Source organism: Corvus cornix, chromosome 1A, assembly GCF_000738735.6.
Source record: "Corvus cornix cornix isolate S_Up_H32 chromosome 1A, ASM73873v5, whole genome shotgun sequence".
NCBI lineage: Eukaryota > Metazoa > Chordata > Aves > Passeriformes > Corvidae > Corvus > Corvus cornix.
Window position 1 is genome coordinate 46,385,832 of NC_047057.1, and position 21,210 is coordinate 46,407,041.

Genomic DNA, 21,210 nt, shown 5'->3' on the forward strand with positions numbered 1-21,210 from the left:
TCTAAATTTTTTATATTTCTACTAGAAATTATTTATGAGAAATGTTTTATTTGTAAGAAACACTTCTTTGGAAATTGCTAACTTTTTTTAATAACATTTCTTAACAAAAGGCTACACAATTGAACCTCTACACACTGAAATTCTTGTTCAGCAAAATAAGATAAAAAGCAAAACACTGATTGGAAATGGACATAAAATGACAGACTTCTATATATGAAAAAAATCTAGCAGATTGATTCTTGCTAATATCTAGTTACTGAATTCTCAATATGCAATACTGCCTTCCTCTGTCAACACAAAATTCTCTTCATGTCAGAAGACCAAACAAAACAGTGAAGAGCGTTTGGCCTAAACCAGCTCATTTGCAGAAATTAAACTGGTTCCCAGGTTGTTGCTTTTGTTGTTTGTTTTTGCATATAGAAGGAAGTAAAAAGGTGCATTTCAAATGGTTTGAGCACGATTATCTAAGTTGTATACATGTACACACAAATTTTTTTAGCATTCAAGCATAGGTAATTCATAAAATGCTTGCTTTCATACCTGCTTTATGAAATGGATAATAGTCCACTGTTAAATAGCTGAAGGAAAGCTGCATGGCCCCTCCTGTAACACGTCTGTTTGGGTCTGTAAAACAAAACAATGCTTGGCTCTGCAGATATTGCATTTAGCATGTTAGTTCTATGTTGCTGTAATCCTTTAAACATCTAACAGCTACTGCTTTCTTCCCTTTACTGTCTCTCCTTACAACCTCATTATCTTCCCTCAAAATCTTCATTCATATAGTCTTCACTGGTTCCTAAAGATCAGCTTGTAGAATTCTGTACTCAGTCACTACTTACAAATTCCATACTGTTTTCAATGTTATTTAAAAGACAACACTTTGAAAACATACTACTGCAGTTTTTCTGAAACAAAACTTTTTACACTGAATATATGATTATGATCAGTCTTTGAAGCCAACATTTACTTTCAAAATACTATATAATGAAATTTTATTTGACAAATACTGCAGGGAAGACGTCTTCTGAGAATCTTCTCCTCTGACTTTTTCCACTGTTGAATTTAAACTTCATGGCCAAAAATAAGGGACCAATAAAGAGATCTCATCAGGAGTGATAAATTCCAACTGCAGTGTATACACTGCATGTAAGGAAATATGCCTCTAGCCAGTGAACCTTATGCTCTGCTGCTCTGAAAGTCTCTTTCCTAATCAAGGAAATGCATTTGTTAAACCCTAAGTTTTTCATACTCTTCTCCAGCAGACCTTGCATGTTTCCATAAATTTTTCCGTGACTAGCCAGCTTCTTAGATGTACACCAATATGTCACTCTTCTATGATCACTTTTAAAAGGCATGAAAAAAGTGCCCTCATTTGTCTTCTTTTATTCCTGATTCTAAATGTGACTATGTGCAATAGGCTTTTGTTAAAAAGAAACAGTACAAGATTTACACACAAAATTTTAAGGTCACAGGATACTTGTTCCATTCTTTCCATGCAGTGCAGATCATACCAAACTGTCTCAATTAGTAACACAAAGAGGACTGCTCTTTTATTAGTCTATATTTATGAGTATTACAGAAGCAGATTTTATAGTGACCCCTTCAAGCCACAGAAATGTTGCCAGTGCATTCTTCATAATGCAGTTAACTTATAAAAGAAAAAAAAACCCAGCAGTAACCATCAGACTGACAGAATCAGTTCCTAGAAGACAGAAAAGCACAGAAGCTACTAGCAATCTTAGTTTTTGCACTTATTCTAAAACAATTACATTTAATAGTGAAATGTTGTCCTGCCAGAGCCACCTAAATAATTTTACATGTGTCCACAGACACTGGAGACAATTCTGACTGTTCCTCTAAACAAAAGTCTCTTGACTTTATTGTATTATTATTGTCTCATTGTTGTATTCCTCAAAATATCTCCTAAAGATGATTATGATTCTCAAACATGTTACTTAAAAAAAAAAAAAATTACCTTTTTCTTTAGAATGGATATCATCACATATATGTAGGTCCAAATGGGAAATTACTAAGTGATAAGAAGTTTCTTTAACATCAAAATCATTAAACAATTTTACTATTGCATCGTTTTGATCAGGTGCTGCTGTTGTCTGGTGCGCTTTCACCTGCTGGGAGCTGGGTGCAGGGGCAGAGCTCTGAAAAAATATTTAGTCACATCAATTTATAATGTTTATTGTTTCTTTCAAGCATAAGTACCCGTTTACTGACACAAAACAGGCCTTTGAAACAAGGAAAAATCTGCATGACACGCATTCCCTCTGGGATCATTACTGAGATTTAAGTGTACTGTTCTAGAATAGCTAAGTCAAGCTAATGGATGTGTCACTGCACTGCCAGTGCATCTCCCATTCTCCCTGTTCCCCACACTTCCTTACACTCCTGTCACTTGCAGCACTGGTATTTTTCTAACTTTTGTTGCAAGCTGTTCAGGGAACTAAACCAACAGTGGGCTCCTTTCTGCTAATGTAGCTCCTCAAGCTACATCACAATCGGGTCAAACATGAGTCAGTGCCAGTATCAGGGAACAGGTGAGATGCAAGCACAGGGACTGAAGGATCAGAACCTCCCAGCTCAACAGCAGGTAACCATTAGATTGCTGTGGCTAGACCTTCACACCACATTGTAATGCATAAGGACCAGCACAAGAACTGAACTCTCCATTACAGTACACTAGCTTTAATCTAAGAGATTCTCTACAACTGACTTTACAGTAATAAATCATGTTTTATTTACAGCATTATCTTTTTTCAGTGTACCTGTCCTGCTTCTTCAGACAAGAAGAGGTGCCTCCCCTCAACACTCACAAAGCCCAGTTGGTCTAGCCTGCTCTGTGTGCTGAAGAATACCAAGATTTATATGCAGCATCAACAGCACAGATGTGCCAGCAGAAATATATTGAAAGTAGAATTGTTTTTCACTATATATTCTAATGAGAACCACATGAAGGTAAGCTCTTAATAAAAGCTAATTTTTCAGTACCATGAGAACAAATTGGACAAGCACTTTAAATCATTATGGTAAGCATATCTACCCACACATTAAGGTTACCTTAGTGTGTCTTAATTATTTAAATTCATAACCAGAAAATATTTGAAGAACAAATTTACTTAACAGTCAATAAAGAGTTAAGTAAATACAGGAATCTAAACACTCTGTACATGGATAAAGAAATAAAATTTCTTTTATTTTCTGCAATTAACATCAATACACAAATTTTTGCAAAATAAAGACTATTTTATACTACAATTCATTCCCAGTGTAGTTTAAGATATACAGCTGAATGAAAATGAGTAACTGAACATTTTCTGAAATAAATTAACACAACTAACCACACTGTGTTGTACTGTGGAACACCCAATAATGATACAGTGAGACAATCAATTCTCATACCTGGGCTGTTTCAGAAGCCAAGCTCTTCCTCTGTTCTGCTGATTTCTCTATGGCTTCACTAAGAGATTTGGCATACTGCACCATGGCTTTCAATTGGGAATCAGTCAAAACCCACAGTAAATCATCCAGAATCAGAACCAGTTTGGATGCCACAACATTACAGTCTTTTAACTGTAAAATAAAAATTGAAAGAAGTTGAACTAAGTACTTACATTTCTTATATTAAGTAAATGGGGTAAAGAAAAGCTGAATGCAAAAAGCAGTAAGAAACATTTTTTATTTTAAATTTTATTCCTCTCATTACCTAAGAAGTACCTAAGACACAGTATATTTATGCCTCACTCTATGTATTTGGCACGCACCAGGTATTAAACTGCTGCATTTCTCTAAATATAAGTAGTGTAAATATTACCTGAATCTAGAGAGATAAAACAACAAGCATCATCATAAACAAAGCTCTGCAAATTAAACCATTTTATTAATAGGACCTGTATAAGGTCTTCATTTTCAAAATCTGGCTGTACTATTTCTTGTAAACTCTATACAGTCTCACAGTTACATGTTACTATAAATTTAGTTCAGGGAATTCTACATTTGATATGGCCTAAATTAAAATCTTTACTATGGGCATGCATGCATTAAGAGCACAAATTACAAATTAAAAAACAAAATAAGATTTCAAACTTTTCTAATTTACCCTTCTTTTAAGTGTGACCCTAATTTTTGATTGGTTAGTAATCAGTCGAACTGGAGCACTCATGATTTCATGCTTAGAACTCTGGATTGCATCAGCTTCTATTCTGATCATCTGCCAGTTGATTTCTTTAAAAGTCAAAACCTTTAAAGACAGAAAAAAGAGAAAAACACCTTGATGCAATATGACAGTTTACTTGCACCTAACCCTGTGCATGTGTATGTGTACATCTGTCCATATGTAGACACAAACTCACATGAGCCTCATACAACACTTGTTATTCCACTTACAGCTGTCAGGAAGTAAAGCCCTCACCCTGCTTGCCACAGAAACATTAAGCTACTTCCAAGCAGGCGCAGGTAATAAGCAGCATTTAAAATATTCAGAAGAAAATAAAGGTCACAACTATTGCATACAAGGTTGCTTTTGGGAGAGGAATAAAAAGATTGTGTAGTTTAGTTTCAAAATGTTAAAAAAGAAAAGAGCAGGGAGGGAAACAAAGCTACAGGATAGGAAACGTTTTTTTTGAGTGTTATTTGGAGTTATCTCAATTAAAAGAGAAAGTTAAACACTGAGCACACGGCATGCCATGTAAATTCAAAGCTCTGAATCCACTACATGGATTTCTAGAAGACACAGCAAGCAAATGTTAGAATAATGATACAAGAGCATCAAGTACAGCTGGACACTGAAAATCAAATACGGAAAAATGAGTGATGGTCCAGCAGGAACATCATGGAGAACATCAAACGAACAGGACATCAATAGGAAAAAACAGTAATTCTAGTTTACCTAAAACTCCTTCCTACATGATCTGGATGATGGGATTAAGTTCCCTCAGTAAGTTCACGGACAACACTAAGCTGGAAGATTGTTGATCTGCTGGAGGGTAGGAAGGTGCTGAAGAGGGATCTGGACAGTTTGGATTGATGAGCCAAGGGCAATTTTATGATGCTCAACAAGGCCAAGTGCCAGGTCCTGCACTTAGGTCACAACCACCACAGGCAGCACCACAGGCTGGGGGCAGAGTGACTGTTCAGTTCTGGGCCCACCACTTCAAGACAGACGTGGAGGTAGCTGGAGCATGCCCAGAGAAGGTGAAGGCTCTGGAGCACAAGTCTTATGAGGAGCATCTGAGGGAGATGGGCATGTTTAGCCTGGAGAAAAAAAGGCTCAGAAGTGACCTTATTGCGCTCTACAACCTGAAAGGAGATTGCAGCAAGATGGGGGACAGTCTCTTCTCCCAGGCAGGAGACAAAACTAGCAACAGAACAAGAGGAAATGGCCTCCAGCTGCACCAGAGGAAGTTAAGGTAGGGACATCAGCAAAAATTTTTTCACTAAAAAGGTGGTTAAGCATTGGAAGCACCAGGAAGTGGTGGAGTTACCATTCATGCAGATGTTCAAGAAATGACTGGACACGGCACTTAGTGCTATGGTTTAGTGGGCATGGTGACATTTGGTCAAAAGTTAGACTCAATGTGTTGGAGGTCTTTTCCAACCTTAATGATTCCATGATTCTACGATTACCCTCTGAAGAAACAAAGATCAGCCGTGAGTAAAGAGCAAGAAGGAAGAATTTGTTTGGTATGTGTCTTATTCTTCACCTGTCATTCTCCTCTTGTCAATTTGAAAACCTTACAGCATATGTCCTGAGAACATAAGCAGAGACTTAAGTAAAACATACCCAGTGGGTCTGGAAAGGACGCACACTCAGTCAAGTGAGCAAGATGGAAAGTGCAGTGCAAAGCATCCTGAAACAATATTTGCAGAAAAGCAGAGTACCTATCCTCCTCATACAGGAGATGCAGTGTGATTGAAAGCTTCTAAAAGAATTCTAAGGAGACTCCTTAACACATTAACAATGTAGCTACAGTGCAAAGCTAAATGATTACACCCTAAAAATATCGTTCAGCACATGTTATCTTCAAAGTACAGCACTGGTTTTGGTATTTTACCTTTTCATGAAATTTACTGCTAACAAATCATTCTCTGTAATTTCTAGACATTTGTTTCTGGTATTCATTGCACAAAAAGGAATACTCCCCCAAGGAAAGCTCTGTTGTGTACAGTCAACTGTTCAGAATCAAATTCTTCCTAAAAGCCACAAAATCAAAAAATCTGCCAATACAAAACTCCATCTAATCAAACTTTAATTCATCCCATTTAGATTTCATTAACATGGGAGCATCAGCATACAGATAAACTGCAAGAAAGGAAAACTGTCAGAAAAGTAGTTTTCAACTTCTTACTTTTGTGGTATTTTTAACTGATATTCTCTCGGCGTTTCTTTCCCTACATAAAATCAACTACCACACTCCTTAACTCTGAGTAAGCTCTATTTGGTTCAGAATTATCACCTCTAAACAGGCACTCATGGGCAAAACTTAAAACACCCCTTTATCCAAGGCCAGATGTATGATGCTAAAATAAATCTCCTTGAATACAATATTTAGAATCAACTTTGCAGTCAGTATACATTTGCCTTTGGTTACCTGGGAGAAGGCAAGTGAATGGTGTACATCAAAGTAGCATTTCCATGTGCTATTCTCCCAGACAGTAGAAACATATGCACTTTACTGCTATTACTTTATTATATATACATAGGATTTAGGTATTCCAAGAAAGTAATTGCACAAAGAACTTAACTAAAATTCATTTGAAACTGCTTTAGAAAAAGAAAATCCTTATCAGGCAGACCCTCACAAGCAAATAAATAACCAGTTAAAACTTCAAAAATATAATTCTTGTTGTTGTTACTATTATTACTACTACTACTAACAACAACAATAACAAAACCAGCACAACTTCTTATCCTTCCACATTTAATATACCATTCTTTGTTCTTTCAGTAGTCTTCAAGTCTGGCTCAGTTTGCATTTTAAAATAGTTACAAGCTTGGAGAACGTAAGAGGAAAACCATACACCTGCTTGCCCTGGTCTTTGTTCTTGCCTAAGCATCCACGTTGGCCATTTGATCTGACTCAAATCCACTATTTTTACATATTTGTGTTCCTAGAGGACAACTGAAATTACTGAACACAGAGTGTCTCCACTCCCAGTAATGGCATGTTCTCTACACTGTAAAAGGTTGCAATTCAACTTCCTCCTTCACCACAAAAACAAGGGAAAAAAGTTAGTAAAAGGTATTATTTACCTCTCCACGTTGAGCTTCTTGTATTCTGGTAAATCTAAGGTCAGCATGTTCCCAGTTTGCATTTACACTATATATTCTCAGCTGGGAAAGTTCAAATGAAGCATTAAAGGCTTTTGCACCAATCCTTATTATAATGGAGTTCACAGAAACTGAAATGCCTTCTACCACTTTTTCAGCAAAGCCATATTCACTAAAAAGTGAAATTCCAACATATTAAATATAAACCGAGTGAAGGGCACAAAATCAAACAGATGAAATAAATAATGAAAGAGATGTTAAATGAAGTTACTAGTGCATTCTACAGTTAGCAGCTTTTGCTCAATATACCTGTAGTTCACAATAATTTCCACTCTGTGATCCTAATCTCTACGTAAAGAACATACATTTGACCAAGATCAATCTACATGCAGTATAACAGTTAACACAATCCTTCCACGTGAAATTATATGGAAGTATGTATTATATGTTATGTTATGTATGTTATACATACATAAAAATAGCAGTCTACATCATTACACAGAAATCTTACTCTTCTTTATGCACAGATGAGGAGTAATTAATGTCAAATTAATTATTTGACAATTCCAGTCTGGTTAGTATTTTTCTCTGTAAGCCGAATTATTTTGTCCATTAAGAATAGTAACTTTCACATATTCAAAATAGTATAAAGTATTTGCTTTTTTTCATTCTATAAAGAAAGGCATCCCAAATGGTGGTTACTCTTCTACAGTATTAAAAAAGATTAAGCAGTTGCAAATAATTTTTTAATAAAAATCTTATACATTCTGAATGTTTTACATTAGTGAATGGAAAATTGAATATTAAATATTATTTTAACATCTAAAAATTTTTGCCCTTTTGTTTTCTTGGGTTTTTTCTGCTTCTTTTAAAAGAACAATTTGTGTGATTTGTCATTCCCTTCCTTTTGACAACTTTCATTCTACACAAAATCTCTGTGGCACACATTTTCAAGCTGTACCTTAGAGACACAGAGGCCCATGGACTACTTCTACACATTGCACAGAAGTTAAAACGAGAAAAGCAATTGTATCATCAAATTTATTTCTCTGCACATAGGTCCCTGTGACCACTGAAAAATGTTTTGGGTCCATGTAAAGGAAATAATTGGGGGTGTGGAGAGATGAAAATCACCGATGTAATGCTGAACTGTCTCACCAAATTATTTAAGTTTTGGTCTACACATTGTGCATGAAATCTCCCAGTAAGAATTGGCTGATACAACTAAGAAAATAGAACTTTAAAACACTGCACTCACAAACAGCCGTCAAAACTCTTTAGACAAAACAAATGAAAAATAAAATTTTTAAAAACCCACATGAACATTATATATATTTTCCAAAAAGGATGAAGGCAAGATATCATTAATTTTTTAAAAATTTAATATCAATTAAATTCAGTAAATATCTGACATAGCAGTTGCACCCACAGGAAACATATCTTGCAAGCTCCATACTTAGTTCACATGTTCTCTCCAGGCTTGGGTCTGGATAGCTCCATTACCACTACACTACTTCACACACAAGCAATAAAATAAAATTTTGGAGGAGATAGGAATGGCAACCTGCAACCCTATACACTTCTGAAAATTTGCAGCCAATCTGTTTTTTGACCAATTACATGTTAGTACCATCACTGACCTCTGCCCAGATGCAGTTGCTATAGGAGAGGGTCCATTAGGGGCACGTGGCTCTTCACATGTGCTCATTTCCATTACAACTTTATCCAAGGACTTGAAAAACAAAACAAAACAAAAAATTTAGAAACCTAAGAAGTAACAAAGTAAATAGACAACATATGGAGAACAAAAATACAAACAAAAAAAGGTCACTTGAGAACTTTTTCTGAAATATACATAAAGAATTTCTTACTGTGTCAATTTTTCCATAAACTTTTGTAACACACTAGAATTATCTTTTTTTAACTTTTTTCATTTTTTTTAAATTTTGTGTGTTCTAATACACATCCCCAGTCAAATATTTTATCACTGAATTCTTGATGCCTGAATATTATTTATCCAACACATACATTTTCAAAAATTGCATTCCAAAATGGACATGCTTTAATGTGTGGTTGTCTTGAATTTTCTTTCTATCAGTGAAAATACTTAATGCAACCTGATTCAAAGCAGAGTAGTTAAGATTTTGTTCCTGTCTAATTCTAACTTTCTACCACCCCTTCGGAATTCCTCCATTAATGCTCATAGGTCAGACAAACACCAAAAGCCCCTTTGTCCTCAATTTTAGATTTTTCATGATTCAACCTGCCCTAGCTACTGGATATTATCATATTGTGTTAACCATGCCTGTTGTCATAATCTGCTTGCTCCATATTTTTCTGTGCTACTCTTATCCATGAAAACCTGACTACAACCAAAAAATTAATGAACTGTTGAGTCTGGATTTATTTATACTTCACTGTATTTTGATGCTTGAAGGGAAGCAATAGCTGTTAACAGTAAATCGGACATTTAAAAATTATTTTTTCAGCTGTCTCAATGATTATCTTGCCTTGAAAAACAACAACAGAGGAAAAAAAACCAAGGAAAACCCAATCCCATAGTTTGAGGACAGTGGGGAGAAGCAAAGATTTCTCCCAGTTATCCTAACATTTTTGGATGTTTGACCACTCTTTTAAGAAGTCCCTTTACTACATGACTAGTGCAAAAACCAGTAGGACAGTGATTCGAGGAGATGGCACAATATAAATAAAGAGGTAATGAAGAATGCCTGGATGCAGATCTATGTCTTTTCTCACTGACAACCACTGTACTTGGATAGAGTAAAACCTGCTGTGTATCATCCTTGGGGTCCAAAATAACTCCTCAAAACTATCTTGTTTATAATACAAAATCAGAATTGGGTTGTGAGCAAAGATAACAGTATGTGCCACTGTGTTAAGGGACTGATTCTCACAAAGGGCAACTCAGCCCAATGAAAGGTCCTTTGCCTAGACAAGTGGGTTCTAGTTACCTAGTAAGCTGTGCAAACAGAGGATGCTATGCCAACTTAACTAAACTCTCAGTAGCAAAAATATCCCCCTTCCCCTGTCCCTGCCAAAATACCAGAAGTTCAGTGATGTAATGAAGGGCTGAGGTTTGGCACTTGGGCCACTGAATTCACTTTCCTTTAGAAATCAAAAAGGCTGTTGTGCAATCTACCATTGAATAGTGAACTTCTGTTACTATCTAATGCACTTTCTCAAGGAAACATTTATGTAAAAAAGGTTACCTTGAAAGTTATCTTAGCCTCAAAGAGTGCTAATGTAAGTTCAGTAGGAGCAAAGCAAACAGTGCCTTGCTACCATAGGTCAAAGTGTGTCATGTTTAAGAATAGCACAGCTTAAACCAATTTCCTAATCTGGCAGTTACATCTCACAGCCAAGAGGTTGAAACATCCCACCTCGGCATTACCAGACTTTAAGCTCTGGGTGTCATTAAGAAGCAGTACAGACATTAGTACATTACAACTGGGTCACTAGCAAATGCATCAATTATTTAATACAGCGCGTCTTTCCCAAGTCTGATTCAGAGCAAAGGAATTACAAGCACATTCACTGCAAGACTGGGAAACATGACAGCTAAAGGAATGTTCACTCTTAAGCAAATGCAATTAAGAAAGTTTACTCATCGTCAAATAAATTACTTCTGGTGCTACCACAATTGTTAGTATATTTAAAAAGAAAGAACAAAGGAAAACAAATGCAAGAATTAACATTACTTCTAATTGTTGTTGAGTCCTATCTACGCATTTTACCTCCTATTTATATCCAGGCTGAGTCCTAGGTGGTCACAAAAACCCTATAAATGCTATGTGTGTGAAATCACTGTGTAGAGTACAGACACAGAATTGAAAAGTCCCTAGAAAAGATAGCTCCAAAAGAGAGGCAGAAACTTGTAAAAGGGATTAATTAGACCAATAACTAACCTTCAGGTAAACCCAAATTAACACGTAATGACTAAAAACTTGACAGAAATGAGCTAATGGTCAAACATTACAGTGATTACACTGAAGCCACAGATTAAGAAAACAAACCTACCATGAACACATTACAGCATTTTGCCTTGATCTGCTGCTACTCAGAGGACACTTAGTAAAGGCCTGTTAATGCTTCAGTTATTTCTAGAATCACGTCAAGAGAACTATATAAATATTAGATATAGATTCTGCTACACACAGTATATTTCAGAGTTTATTTCAGAACTCACCAAAGAGATGGGATGTGTTTTCAATTTTGTCCATGGTATCTGCAAGAGAAAACAGTATTCTAAAGCAAATTAAATATTAAAAATACAGTAAAATAAATCACATAGAATGTGTTTTAGGCATACAAATTATTTTTCTAACTTCTGAACTCAGCATAATATTACTTTCAAAATATTAAGTTTATCTGAAGATACTATATGGTAACTTTATGCACACACTAGATGTTAAAAACTCTGAACTTCAAAATCTACTTATCACTGAGCAAAAAAACAGGGGAGCAAAGTAGAATCTGTCCCTTTAATAGTGAGTTGTCAAGCGTCAGAAAAAGCATCACTGCCTTACACATTCTTTCTTTTAAAAGGAAAGAAAATCTACATTGCCTTTGTTGACCTACAACTGATTGGATGCCTGCAACAATACATCAAGTTCACTGCATTCAGAAAAATCAGAACAATCTCCCATCGGAGAAAACAAAAGCAAACAAAAAACCCACCAAAAGACTGAGGAGGTGCCAATGTTTGACCACACTGTAACTTCAGTCAAGAACAAGCCATCCTTCATTTCTTAATCCCACATTAGTATAAAGTGGTAGAGATTATATACATTGTTTCAATTATTAGCAGCCACAATGACAAAAAAAAAGCAGCATCTACTAGATTTATTGTGTTTCCATGTTCCCCACAGAGATCCAAATCCTCAGAAAGGTATGTTTTGGAAATGGGAACAGAACAAGAGGGAAAGCAATAAACAAAGAGAAGTGAAGAGAGAATACACAAGAAAGCGAATAATAAATAATTATGACAGACTCATTACCATGGACAAATACAAACTTTTACTTCTACCTCATTTTCAAAACATGCAGGAATAAAATTTACTCAGAAAGAAAAAAAAAAATTAAAAATAATTGCTCTTGTTTTCATCATTTCCAGATGTATTTTATGTCATCACATGAGAAACAAAAATTAGGAAGAAATTATTGCTGATAACATCTTTGTTGTTCTTTAAAATTTTACCAAGCACTTATCACAATTTCCTATTACTACAAAGTTGCTTGAAAGTTTACAGAGACAGAAGGAAAAGAAGAAAGATTTAATTACCATTCCAGCACAATAAATTACTCACCCTAATGGATGCTTTATTACAAAACACCTTGTTTATAGCCAGCCATGTTGGGAGATCCAGCATGTTCTGAAGTACCTCTTGATCCAGCTCTAAATTGGTCAGCTGACCTTCCCCCTTTAACGTGCTCAGGTTGATCTTGTCAGGTGAGAGATTTTTGGTGAACCTAAAAACAAGCACACCTTAAGTAAATACATATAAAGCAATCAAAGCTATCCTGCATATTAGTGACAATTTAACTTAAAGCAATGGTCTGAGGGTGAAGAAATCATCTTAGGTTCTTAGATAAATTTCATCCTGCAAAGAAATGGTACAATGGAATTGATTTGTCCCTCTAATTTTTTTCATCTCATTAGCTCAATATATAAATACATAAACAAAAACATATTGTGAGATATCTTCTAATTTTTGCATTACCCAGAATAACAAATGATCCTTTACTCAAACTCTTGATTTATTTTAAACTATATAAAGTAGAATTGAATCTATTTCACTCTTCTTTAATTTTTCAAAATGACAAAATAATTCCAAACCCCTAAAATTACAGTCATAAACAGTACCTTTCTATATATTTAGTTAAAATCTTTCAATAAAAAAGTTTTATTTACAATATTAATTAGATTTAGCAACAGAATTTAATGACAAATTAGAAATACACATACACACACATAGCAGTATGAGGTATATAAAATACTGGATAAAAACTTGAAAGCTCAATATGATATCCATGTGGTAAAAAGTGTAACTATTTAGAAGAGTACATATAAATTTATTTATATTTCAAAGGCACTTGAATCTGCTGATGCAATAGAACAATCTGTGTGGCTGTATCAAACGGTTCACATCCTTGTGAGACAACATGATAGAGCTCATGGGTTCTCCAGCGTGGGTTCTTCAAACCAACAGCCGTAGCATTAAATCTACCACAAGCTAAGAACAGGCTATACTTAACCACACTTTCAATCTGCCATGAAAAATTGTTTCTACTCATGAATTGCATCCAGTTTTACAAGATTAGTAGAAAATACTGCTGCTGGCATTATGCTTTGTGACTTTTCCCACTGAAATCTCCCAGTGCTGCTATTCTCCAGGCAAAGGGATTCGTCTGTCCTCAATGACGGAACATCGCCCAAAAGCAATGTCCCAGGAGGTGCAATTACAGCATTGGCTTTCCATTCAAAAGACCAACTTCTAACTGAACTACAAGGTCCTCATTAAGTCTGATACTGGGGGAGATGGTGGAAAAAGATGAAGAAGGTCACCAAGCTTCTCCTCTTAAGAGTTTCCAAGAAGAGCTTGAAACAGAGTAGGCATTTCTGAGTCCAACTGCCTTACTCCATATTCCTGGGATGGTTAGCTTTGGAAATGCATTTACCTAGCCTGACAAAATGCCAGCATTATGTATCTGCAAATAACACTAGACATGTTTTTTATGACAGAAGTGCTGCAGTTGTTACTGTATTGCTTACAAGGCATAAATTATCCACAAGCAATGAGATTTAATCTGTGAATAATATAGTTTAATAATTTCAGTACTAAAAATACATTGAGATAAGGCTATTGATAAATGTATTTTCCTTGGCAACTAATGCACTTCTAACTGCTCTGTTTAGAAACATTATGAGGGGAATAAAGGACTTGAATTATTTTGTTTTCTGGTTACCCTTTTTTCTTCCTTTCAACATGAACGAATAATGAGAAGAGCTAAATAACCTGCCTCATTGAAACAACCTATCAGTAACTGCAAAATATAAAACTTCCTATCTCAGACACCATTGCAAAGTCTCATCTGGCTCAGGTTATACAAAATTCCAAGAAGAAAAAAAGCAGCCATTGAGTGTTTTCAGTCACATGGTAGTACCGCTCACTCTTGACTTTCTACATAAGGGTCAACATAAGAATTACGAAGTGGTGTTACAAAGTCACATTTACACAGCAGAGGCAAAAACCTTCTGCCATTACACACACACACGTACACACAAGTCTCTGAGACTTGTGCTCTGTGAAAGAAGTCCCCCTCAGAGTCCGCTGTTGCTCAGCCACACCAGAAATGCCTCTCAGCTTAGAGACAGATCTAAGCATTATCCTGGTCACAGGTGCAGACGCATCACAGTGAAACACACAGGACCTACAAAAAGAGGTTTTCAAACTTCAAAGCAAGAAAGTTACCAAAATACCATTAAGGAGGAGAATGGCAACAGCAAGCCAATTTGAGAATGGCAACAGCAAAGCCAATTTTGAGTTACCACAAGCCTCCAGCCTCATCCCCACTGAGCCAGAGGGCTTTGTCCTTTCTTTCTGGTGCGCTTCACACCCAACCAACCAAGACTCAGGGGCAGATGTACCACAGACACACTGTTGTGTGTGTACCGCAAGTTCCAGTGAACTTGCCATGAAGCTGGTATAATCATCACTGAAAAAATTGTAACCCAAATACAATCTGCAATTTAATATTTTAATACTATTAATTCTTCATTTTATTATGAAATTAAATGTCAATATTATTCTAAATATTCTGGTGTTGGAGACTTTTTCTAATATTTATTGCTAGGCAAAATCTAAGGAGGCAGCATGGCTTTAGAGGTTGGCAAGTTATCTCTGTATCTAAAAAACTTCTGTGATTCTTAGTACTGTAACCCAGAATGCTTAATTGCTTAAACTTCAAGAACGTATTAGACTATGATATTTATCATACATTTTTATGTAAAACAGAGAGGTAATTCCCGTAAAGTTAAGACCATGTAATTCTGAATACAAAATAATTAGAAATCTTTGGTTGTGTCATGATGTTTCATGATTAGAAATCCCTGATAGGGCAAAACCAATTAAAATTTTCTATGAGCTTTTCATGTAACTACTCAGAACAATGGGCCTGAGTTCATGATACACACACATTCTTCTCCCTGACCAGGCACATGCAAACAGCCCACCTGCCAGCCTGCCACTTGTTTTTTACCCTGGTGTTCATTCCTTAGAATGAGTTAATTACTCCTTAAAAACTTGGGTCAAACTGGGAGCAGAGGTCTCAACAACAGGGCCATTTCTCTGTACAACATCCCAAGAACTTCTGACTGTTGCTCCTTTTCTAGGACACAGACCAATTGTTAATATCCACTACTCAGTACATGAAATAAATAAAGCAGGACAGAGCAAAGTAAAAGACAAGGACAAGAGGAATGGAAAAAAAGGTCATAAGGTTGAGTTCACCGAAGCTTTCTGTTACCTTGTTTTGCTGTGTCAGTAAGATACCACTTTTACTGAGGCAATACAGACTTGGTTTACTAATACCACAAGATATTCTTAGCAAAACTGTTTTCACAGACTGAGTTTCCATTTCACAAACTACACTTCCTTTCTCAAAACATATCTGAGGTTTGAATTACTATGTGATAGTATGGATTTCAATACAGTTTTAATATTGAATTTTATAAGTTGAATAATGCTGTAAAATATTTACAGTTAAAATGCAAGAACCCAGAAATATGAATTTATCAGTATCACAAGCAGCCTGCCATAGCTCCTTTGGGTATATCTACACATACATGCACTAAATCTTGCTATGCAGTTACAGATAGATGGTTCAACTTTAATTTACAAAGTACAGACTAAGAGTTTAGTGAAAAGTGTAAAAGACTGTACAGTAACAGCAGAATATTAAGAATCAAAGAGGAGTAAGTTACAATCAATGTATTTTGTCAGGACCACAACAGTTCTTTCAGATCTTTCCCTCTAAAATAACTCAAAACCTGCATAAAACATGCATTTATTTCCTTGCCTAAAATATTTATTTTCTAAAGGTTTGCTTGTAACACCACAGGCTTGGAGCTCTGAATGGAGCATTCCACCACACTGGCAGAGAAGATGGCCAAGAAGTTGAAAACAGAAACAAAAACCCAAGAACAGGTAGAGAAGATGGGAAAACACTTTTCTGAAGTCACAAGCTTATGGTTTGTACAATGAAGGCCACAGACCACATGAAGCTTAGAGCAGCGATCCCCAAAGGTTTGGAGCGAATACCAGATGCCTTGTCAAGTTTGACAACAGAAACTCCAACCTCTGGATTTAATAGAGAAATAACAGAAGTCTGGATTACATTTGGACACAGATTCTCAGCTGTTTTGCACATCTCCTGTATATACAGCCACTTTCCCCAGCTCTACCATGTGCCTTCCCTGCTTTTTAAATAAAATTTCCTCAGCGATATGATTCTAAACGTATGCTCTAATCATGACAGACTATTAAACCACAGTATGTGCTACAAGTTTTGCTTATCTTCTTGTTATGAACTCAAACTGCTTAAACAACAGGCTCTGAAAAAGGGAAGCATGACCTACTAACCACTGGCAACTGGATCAATAATAGAACAGCAGAAACGGAACACAAAGATCACTGCTTGGTTTTTGTTACTGTTTCACCTGGCTGAACCATGTTATTTGATCACTAAGGAACATTACACAATTTCTGAAACAAGAAAAATGGTCTTTTTCAATTGACTTTCTCAGGAAAATGTTTGCTTCCCATGACTCAAAGTAACAGAGTGAAGGAGGTCTACTGTCAATCCTCTCACTATACCACTTCAAATTTTAAGACTTCAAGTGGAAGAGGAATAGAACTAACTCTCTGTCAAATCTGCCCCAGAAACAAAGTATTGGGATCAACAGTGTATACTGTTATAATTGAGTTCCTCTCATCCAGCGTAACACCACAAACCATAGCTGATTTTCAATAACTGGATTGGTCTGGAAAATAAATAAATCTAAATCCCCCCCAGCTTTAAGTAAGAAAAAAACAAAGTTACAGGAAATAGCATGCTGCAGGCAACATAATGATTTCCTCTCACATACTTTCTTTGCTGAAGCCAAAAGAAAAATCAGTGTCTCAGGGGAAAAAACACCACATGTAAATTCTGAGTTCAGGAGCATTGCTGTACTTTTTCCTGTGGCAGATCTTCATTATTTAAGTCCTAAGTATCAAAATTATTAGATCTATTTAGATGGCAGCAAGTCCTATACAAGAAAAAGACTCCCTAGATTAAAATACAACTCTACATACCAGCAACATTAAGCACAATGACATTCAGAAGAGTTCTTGGTAGCATTCCGCTTGATCCAAGTATGACAGGACAGAAAAGGTGAGACCCACTATCGTCACACATGGTTAAAGATAAGCTGCCATTAAGTAAATGACAGACTGACTAAAGACAGTCTCTGCAGATGAAACAAGTGATTGACCTGTATTGAAAAAGGAACTAATGAAAATTAGTTAAAGGAAAATTAAAGGACGTGATAGGCCAGAGGAAAAAACCCCCAAATTTAAAAGAACAAACTTCTGTAAAAGATGTCAATTTCAATCCTTCAAACCTAAGAAACAAGATTAGAATCAGGCAACTGATATCTTTCCTTGGTACTCCAAAAAACGTCAACCAAAAAGCATCACAAAAAATGCTATAAAAATTAATATAACAGTAAAGACTTAAGGTTAGTATTGATCAGAAGACTGCAAGAGCAACAATATCACATATCTCACTGTCCAAAGGGTAAGCAGAAAGCCAAAAGCACTGAATATATTTAGTAATGCCCTAGAAAAAGCTGGTGAACTGTGAATTACCAAAAACATTTGAGTGAATCCTGGTTGTCCTAGGGATGCTTTAATTTTAGTGCATTAAAGTAGTAATTTACCTAACAAGAAACCATTAGCTGTGCTTTGTGTAAGCTTATGAGTAAAAAACTTTTAGCTCTGCAGTCTGAGTTAAAATGCATAAAAGCTGACAGGCAGCATACAAGTCACATTCATCAAGTCCACAGAAAACTGTCCTTCTGAGGAACCCAAGACAGCAGCAAATGGTTTTGCAGCAATAGCTGACTCATTGCTGATGCAAGATACTCAAGATTTGAAAATATAATTCATGGAAACTACTGGGTTCCAAGTGAAAGATTTTTGGGAAATAAAGAGGGAAGATAAGAGACAATTGATGAAAAATTGTCTGAAATACATAAAGGTTAAAGTACTACTGTGTATAAAAAAAATGAATGGGAAGTAGTACTAAATATCACCACAAAATATGGAATGTCTTCATCTTGGACACTACTTCCTTTTCTGAAAATACTAATTTTATAAATTAAAATGTATAATTTTTATTATAAAAATAATAATTAGTGTTATTTCTTTAGCACGAAAAGTTAATTGGATGCTCATTTACCTTAATATAGGAACAAAAACATACATGAAACTAAAAGGAACACTTTGAAAGCAAGTAAAAGGAAACACTAATTGCAAAACATTTTAATGTCCATGAAAACATCAGACTAGAAGACAGTACCAAAATCAAAAGCTCTAAAGAATTTAAAAAATTTAAAAATTAAGGCACTTGTGGAAGGGTTTTTGGGGACAGGTAACACCTTCTATGTTTACAACATAATAGGATTGACTAGACACACTCTGACACATAAAACGCTTTAGTACTTTATTTATTAATATTAACAGTACATTAAGTTGAAAATAAGCATTAGTAAGGATAGATTTTAATATTTCTGGAAAAAAATTCCTCCCATAAACAATGGCACTCTCACATTCTGCACCAGAAGAGCATTGCCATAAGAGCACTGTAAAATACCACCACTGTGAGCCAGTGGGTGACCAATACACAAGTCTAGAGTGGAGGCATCTTTGGTGGTGTGAGAGGCTATTCCTCCAGCTATCCTCCAGCTTGTATCCAGAAGTCATCTGTGTCAGCAATGTTGTGTCCTGCATGGATTCCCAAATAGCATGCAGTTTTCTCCCAAGAAGTCCCTAACAGCAGTTGAACTGCAAGGGTTACCATCCCTCATTCTGCAACCAACAGGGAATCATAGGGGACTCCTAAATGACAATACCAACTGCAGCACCTACCCCTGTCACCAGATCTTTCAAGTACACCCCTCGCTATCTGTGACACCCAACTGGCATCTTCTTACACCCTCCAACATTAATTTGTACACAAGAAAGGTATCACCCCTTTACCTGTTGGTATTGTGGCCACTCCACACAAATGCCTACATGCTTTATCGAATTTCACCTTGAATGCTTACAGAATCATCAGGTGTGTATTTGGTGTCTGATTTCAAGATGGAGAACCCTCCATGGCCTGTTGGATGTCCAGCATGGAGAGGATCTGCATCACCTGCTGCAGAGCACTTCGTGAAGGTGCTCATAGTCCAACCCTCTGGAGCAGGACAGGGCATTCCCTTGTTTACACACCCATGGAGCTACTGCTCTCAGGCTGGCCATGAGTTATAGCACACCAGACAAGTCCAAAACACCACCTACAACCCTACAGCTTCAGGTGGGACAGGCTACCATATAGGGCCTCAAGCACCTATCACTGATCATGCTTTTTGACCTATCATAGTCTAAAGACAGATCTTCCTTTCCAGGAAAATCACTAATTAGGACCTTGGCTCAACTAGCAACACGTTTTTGCGTAATATATCCGGTGCAGTGTCACACCCCCCCCTTATCCATCCCATAATAGGACCCTGAATAATACATCTGCTTTGCTGACATTTCCAAATAATTGCTTCCATTTCATCACAACACAGAAGGACTTTAGCATGGACTCCTACTCCAGGTGACTTCCTGAAGACATCTTAGTACACTCTTATTCACTTCAAGACCCATTCCACACTTCTCAAATACTGACATCCCCACCAAGTCTCTTGACAGCACATAATGCTTCCCCTAGTTAATTCTGTAATAACACATATAGGAAATGATTTTGTTTCTATTTAGAAAAGCTGTATTGCTTGCTTTTTGGGTACAGGCAGAACTGAGACAGCTGCTGTCATCAGTGGTTATTATCTAATTATGTGTCATGAAGCAGATCTGTGCAGACACAGCCAAGCACTGCGCATAAATGAGGAGCTTGTACTGCATGAATGATAATCATCTTGCAAGCAAAATATTGCTAAATAAATTTATCTTTCATTTCTGATAAACCCTCACACAGACCAATATTAGCTTTTCTATTCCATGAGTCTTTTCACATCAAGCAGAGAAATGGCCAATATGATCAAACCCAAAGAACTTTATTCAAACATGACAATCCTATACGTGTCAGGCCTTAATGATATGTTGAGTACAAGATAACATAAAATCCTGAATATATTAAACCACATGTGGCAATGTATATGCAACTTCCCCACTGCAGGAAGCAATAAAACCACGTCAATTTGCTCATACTTGATAACAATTAAATTCTACTTAAAATACAACATTCTGTACCTAATGCAAAAAAACCCCCATTTGATGAAAAATCATTTTAGAAATTTAAAATCAAGAAATAATGATACAGCGTAAAATAATAACAACACCTGCTTTGGAAACGGCATCATTTATTTATACGACATTAGCAGATATCTTTTTAATGCTAACTGATCAGACTTCACAACAAAGTAAGATCTTTTGATAAGACATTAACTATAAGAACTCTTCTAATTTAAAAAAAAAATAACATCAGTCATTTTCTTCTGTAAATTAGGTAAAGAGCTGACGGATCCTTCAAATACATCAATACAGAGGTAATACACAATAATTTATGAAAAGGAATTAAGTAGATGCAAATGATAAACA

The 21,210-nt window shown here is 36.0% G+C and overlaps 1 protein-coding gene across 5 annotated transcripts in view; it reads right to left on the minus strand.

Moving 5' to 3' along the window:
- The window catches only part of UHRF1BP1L (UHRF1 binding protein 1 like), a 51,958-nt gene that overhangs the window by 22,932 nt on the left and 7,816 nt on the right, over positions 1-21,210 (minus strand). For 4 of the 5 annotated variants that reach the window (XR_005604425.1, XM_039570561.1, XM_039570562.1 and 1 more), the window contains 8 exons: positions 12,607-12,769; positions 11,487-11,525; positions 8,920-9,011; positions 7,262-7,451; positions 4,109-4,249; positions 3,412-3,582; positions 1,976-2,156; positions 541-624 (listed from right to left, as the gene is read on the minus strand). Coding sequence is in view for 4 of the 5 variants with exons in the window: in XM_039570561.1 (XP_039426495.1) it covers positions 541-624; positions 1,976-2,156; positions 3,412-3,582; positions 4,109-4,249; positions 7,262-7,451; positions 8,920-9,011; positions 11,487-11,525; positions 12,607-12,769 (1,061 nt within the window). In the remaining variant the exon portion in view is untranslated. Of the gene's footprint in view, positions 1-540; positions 625-1,975; positions 2,157-3,411; positions 3,583-4,108; positions 4,250-7,261; positions 7,452-8,919; positions 9,012-11,486; positions 11,526-12,606; positions 12,770-21,210 lie in introns of those variants that run through there. The other variant, XM_010410770.3, reaches the window with a different exon arrangement.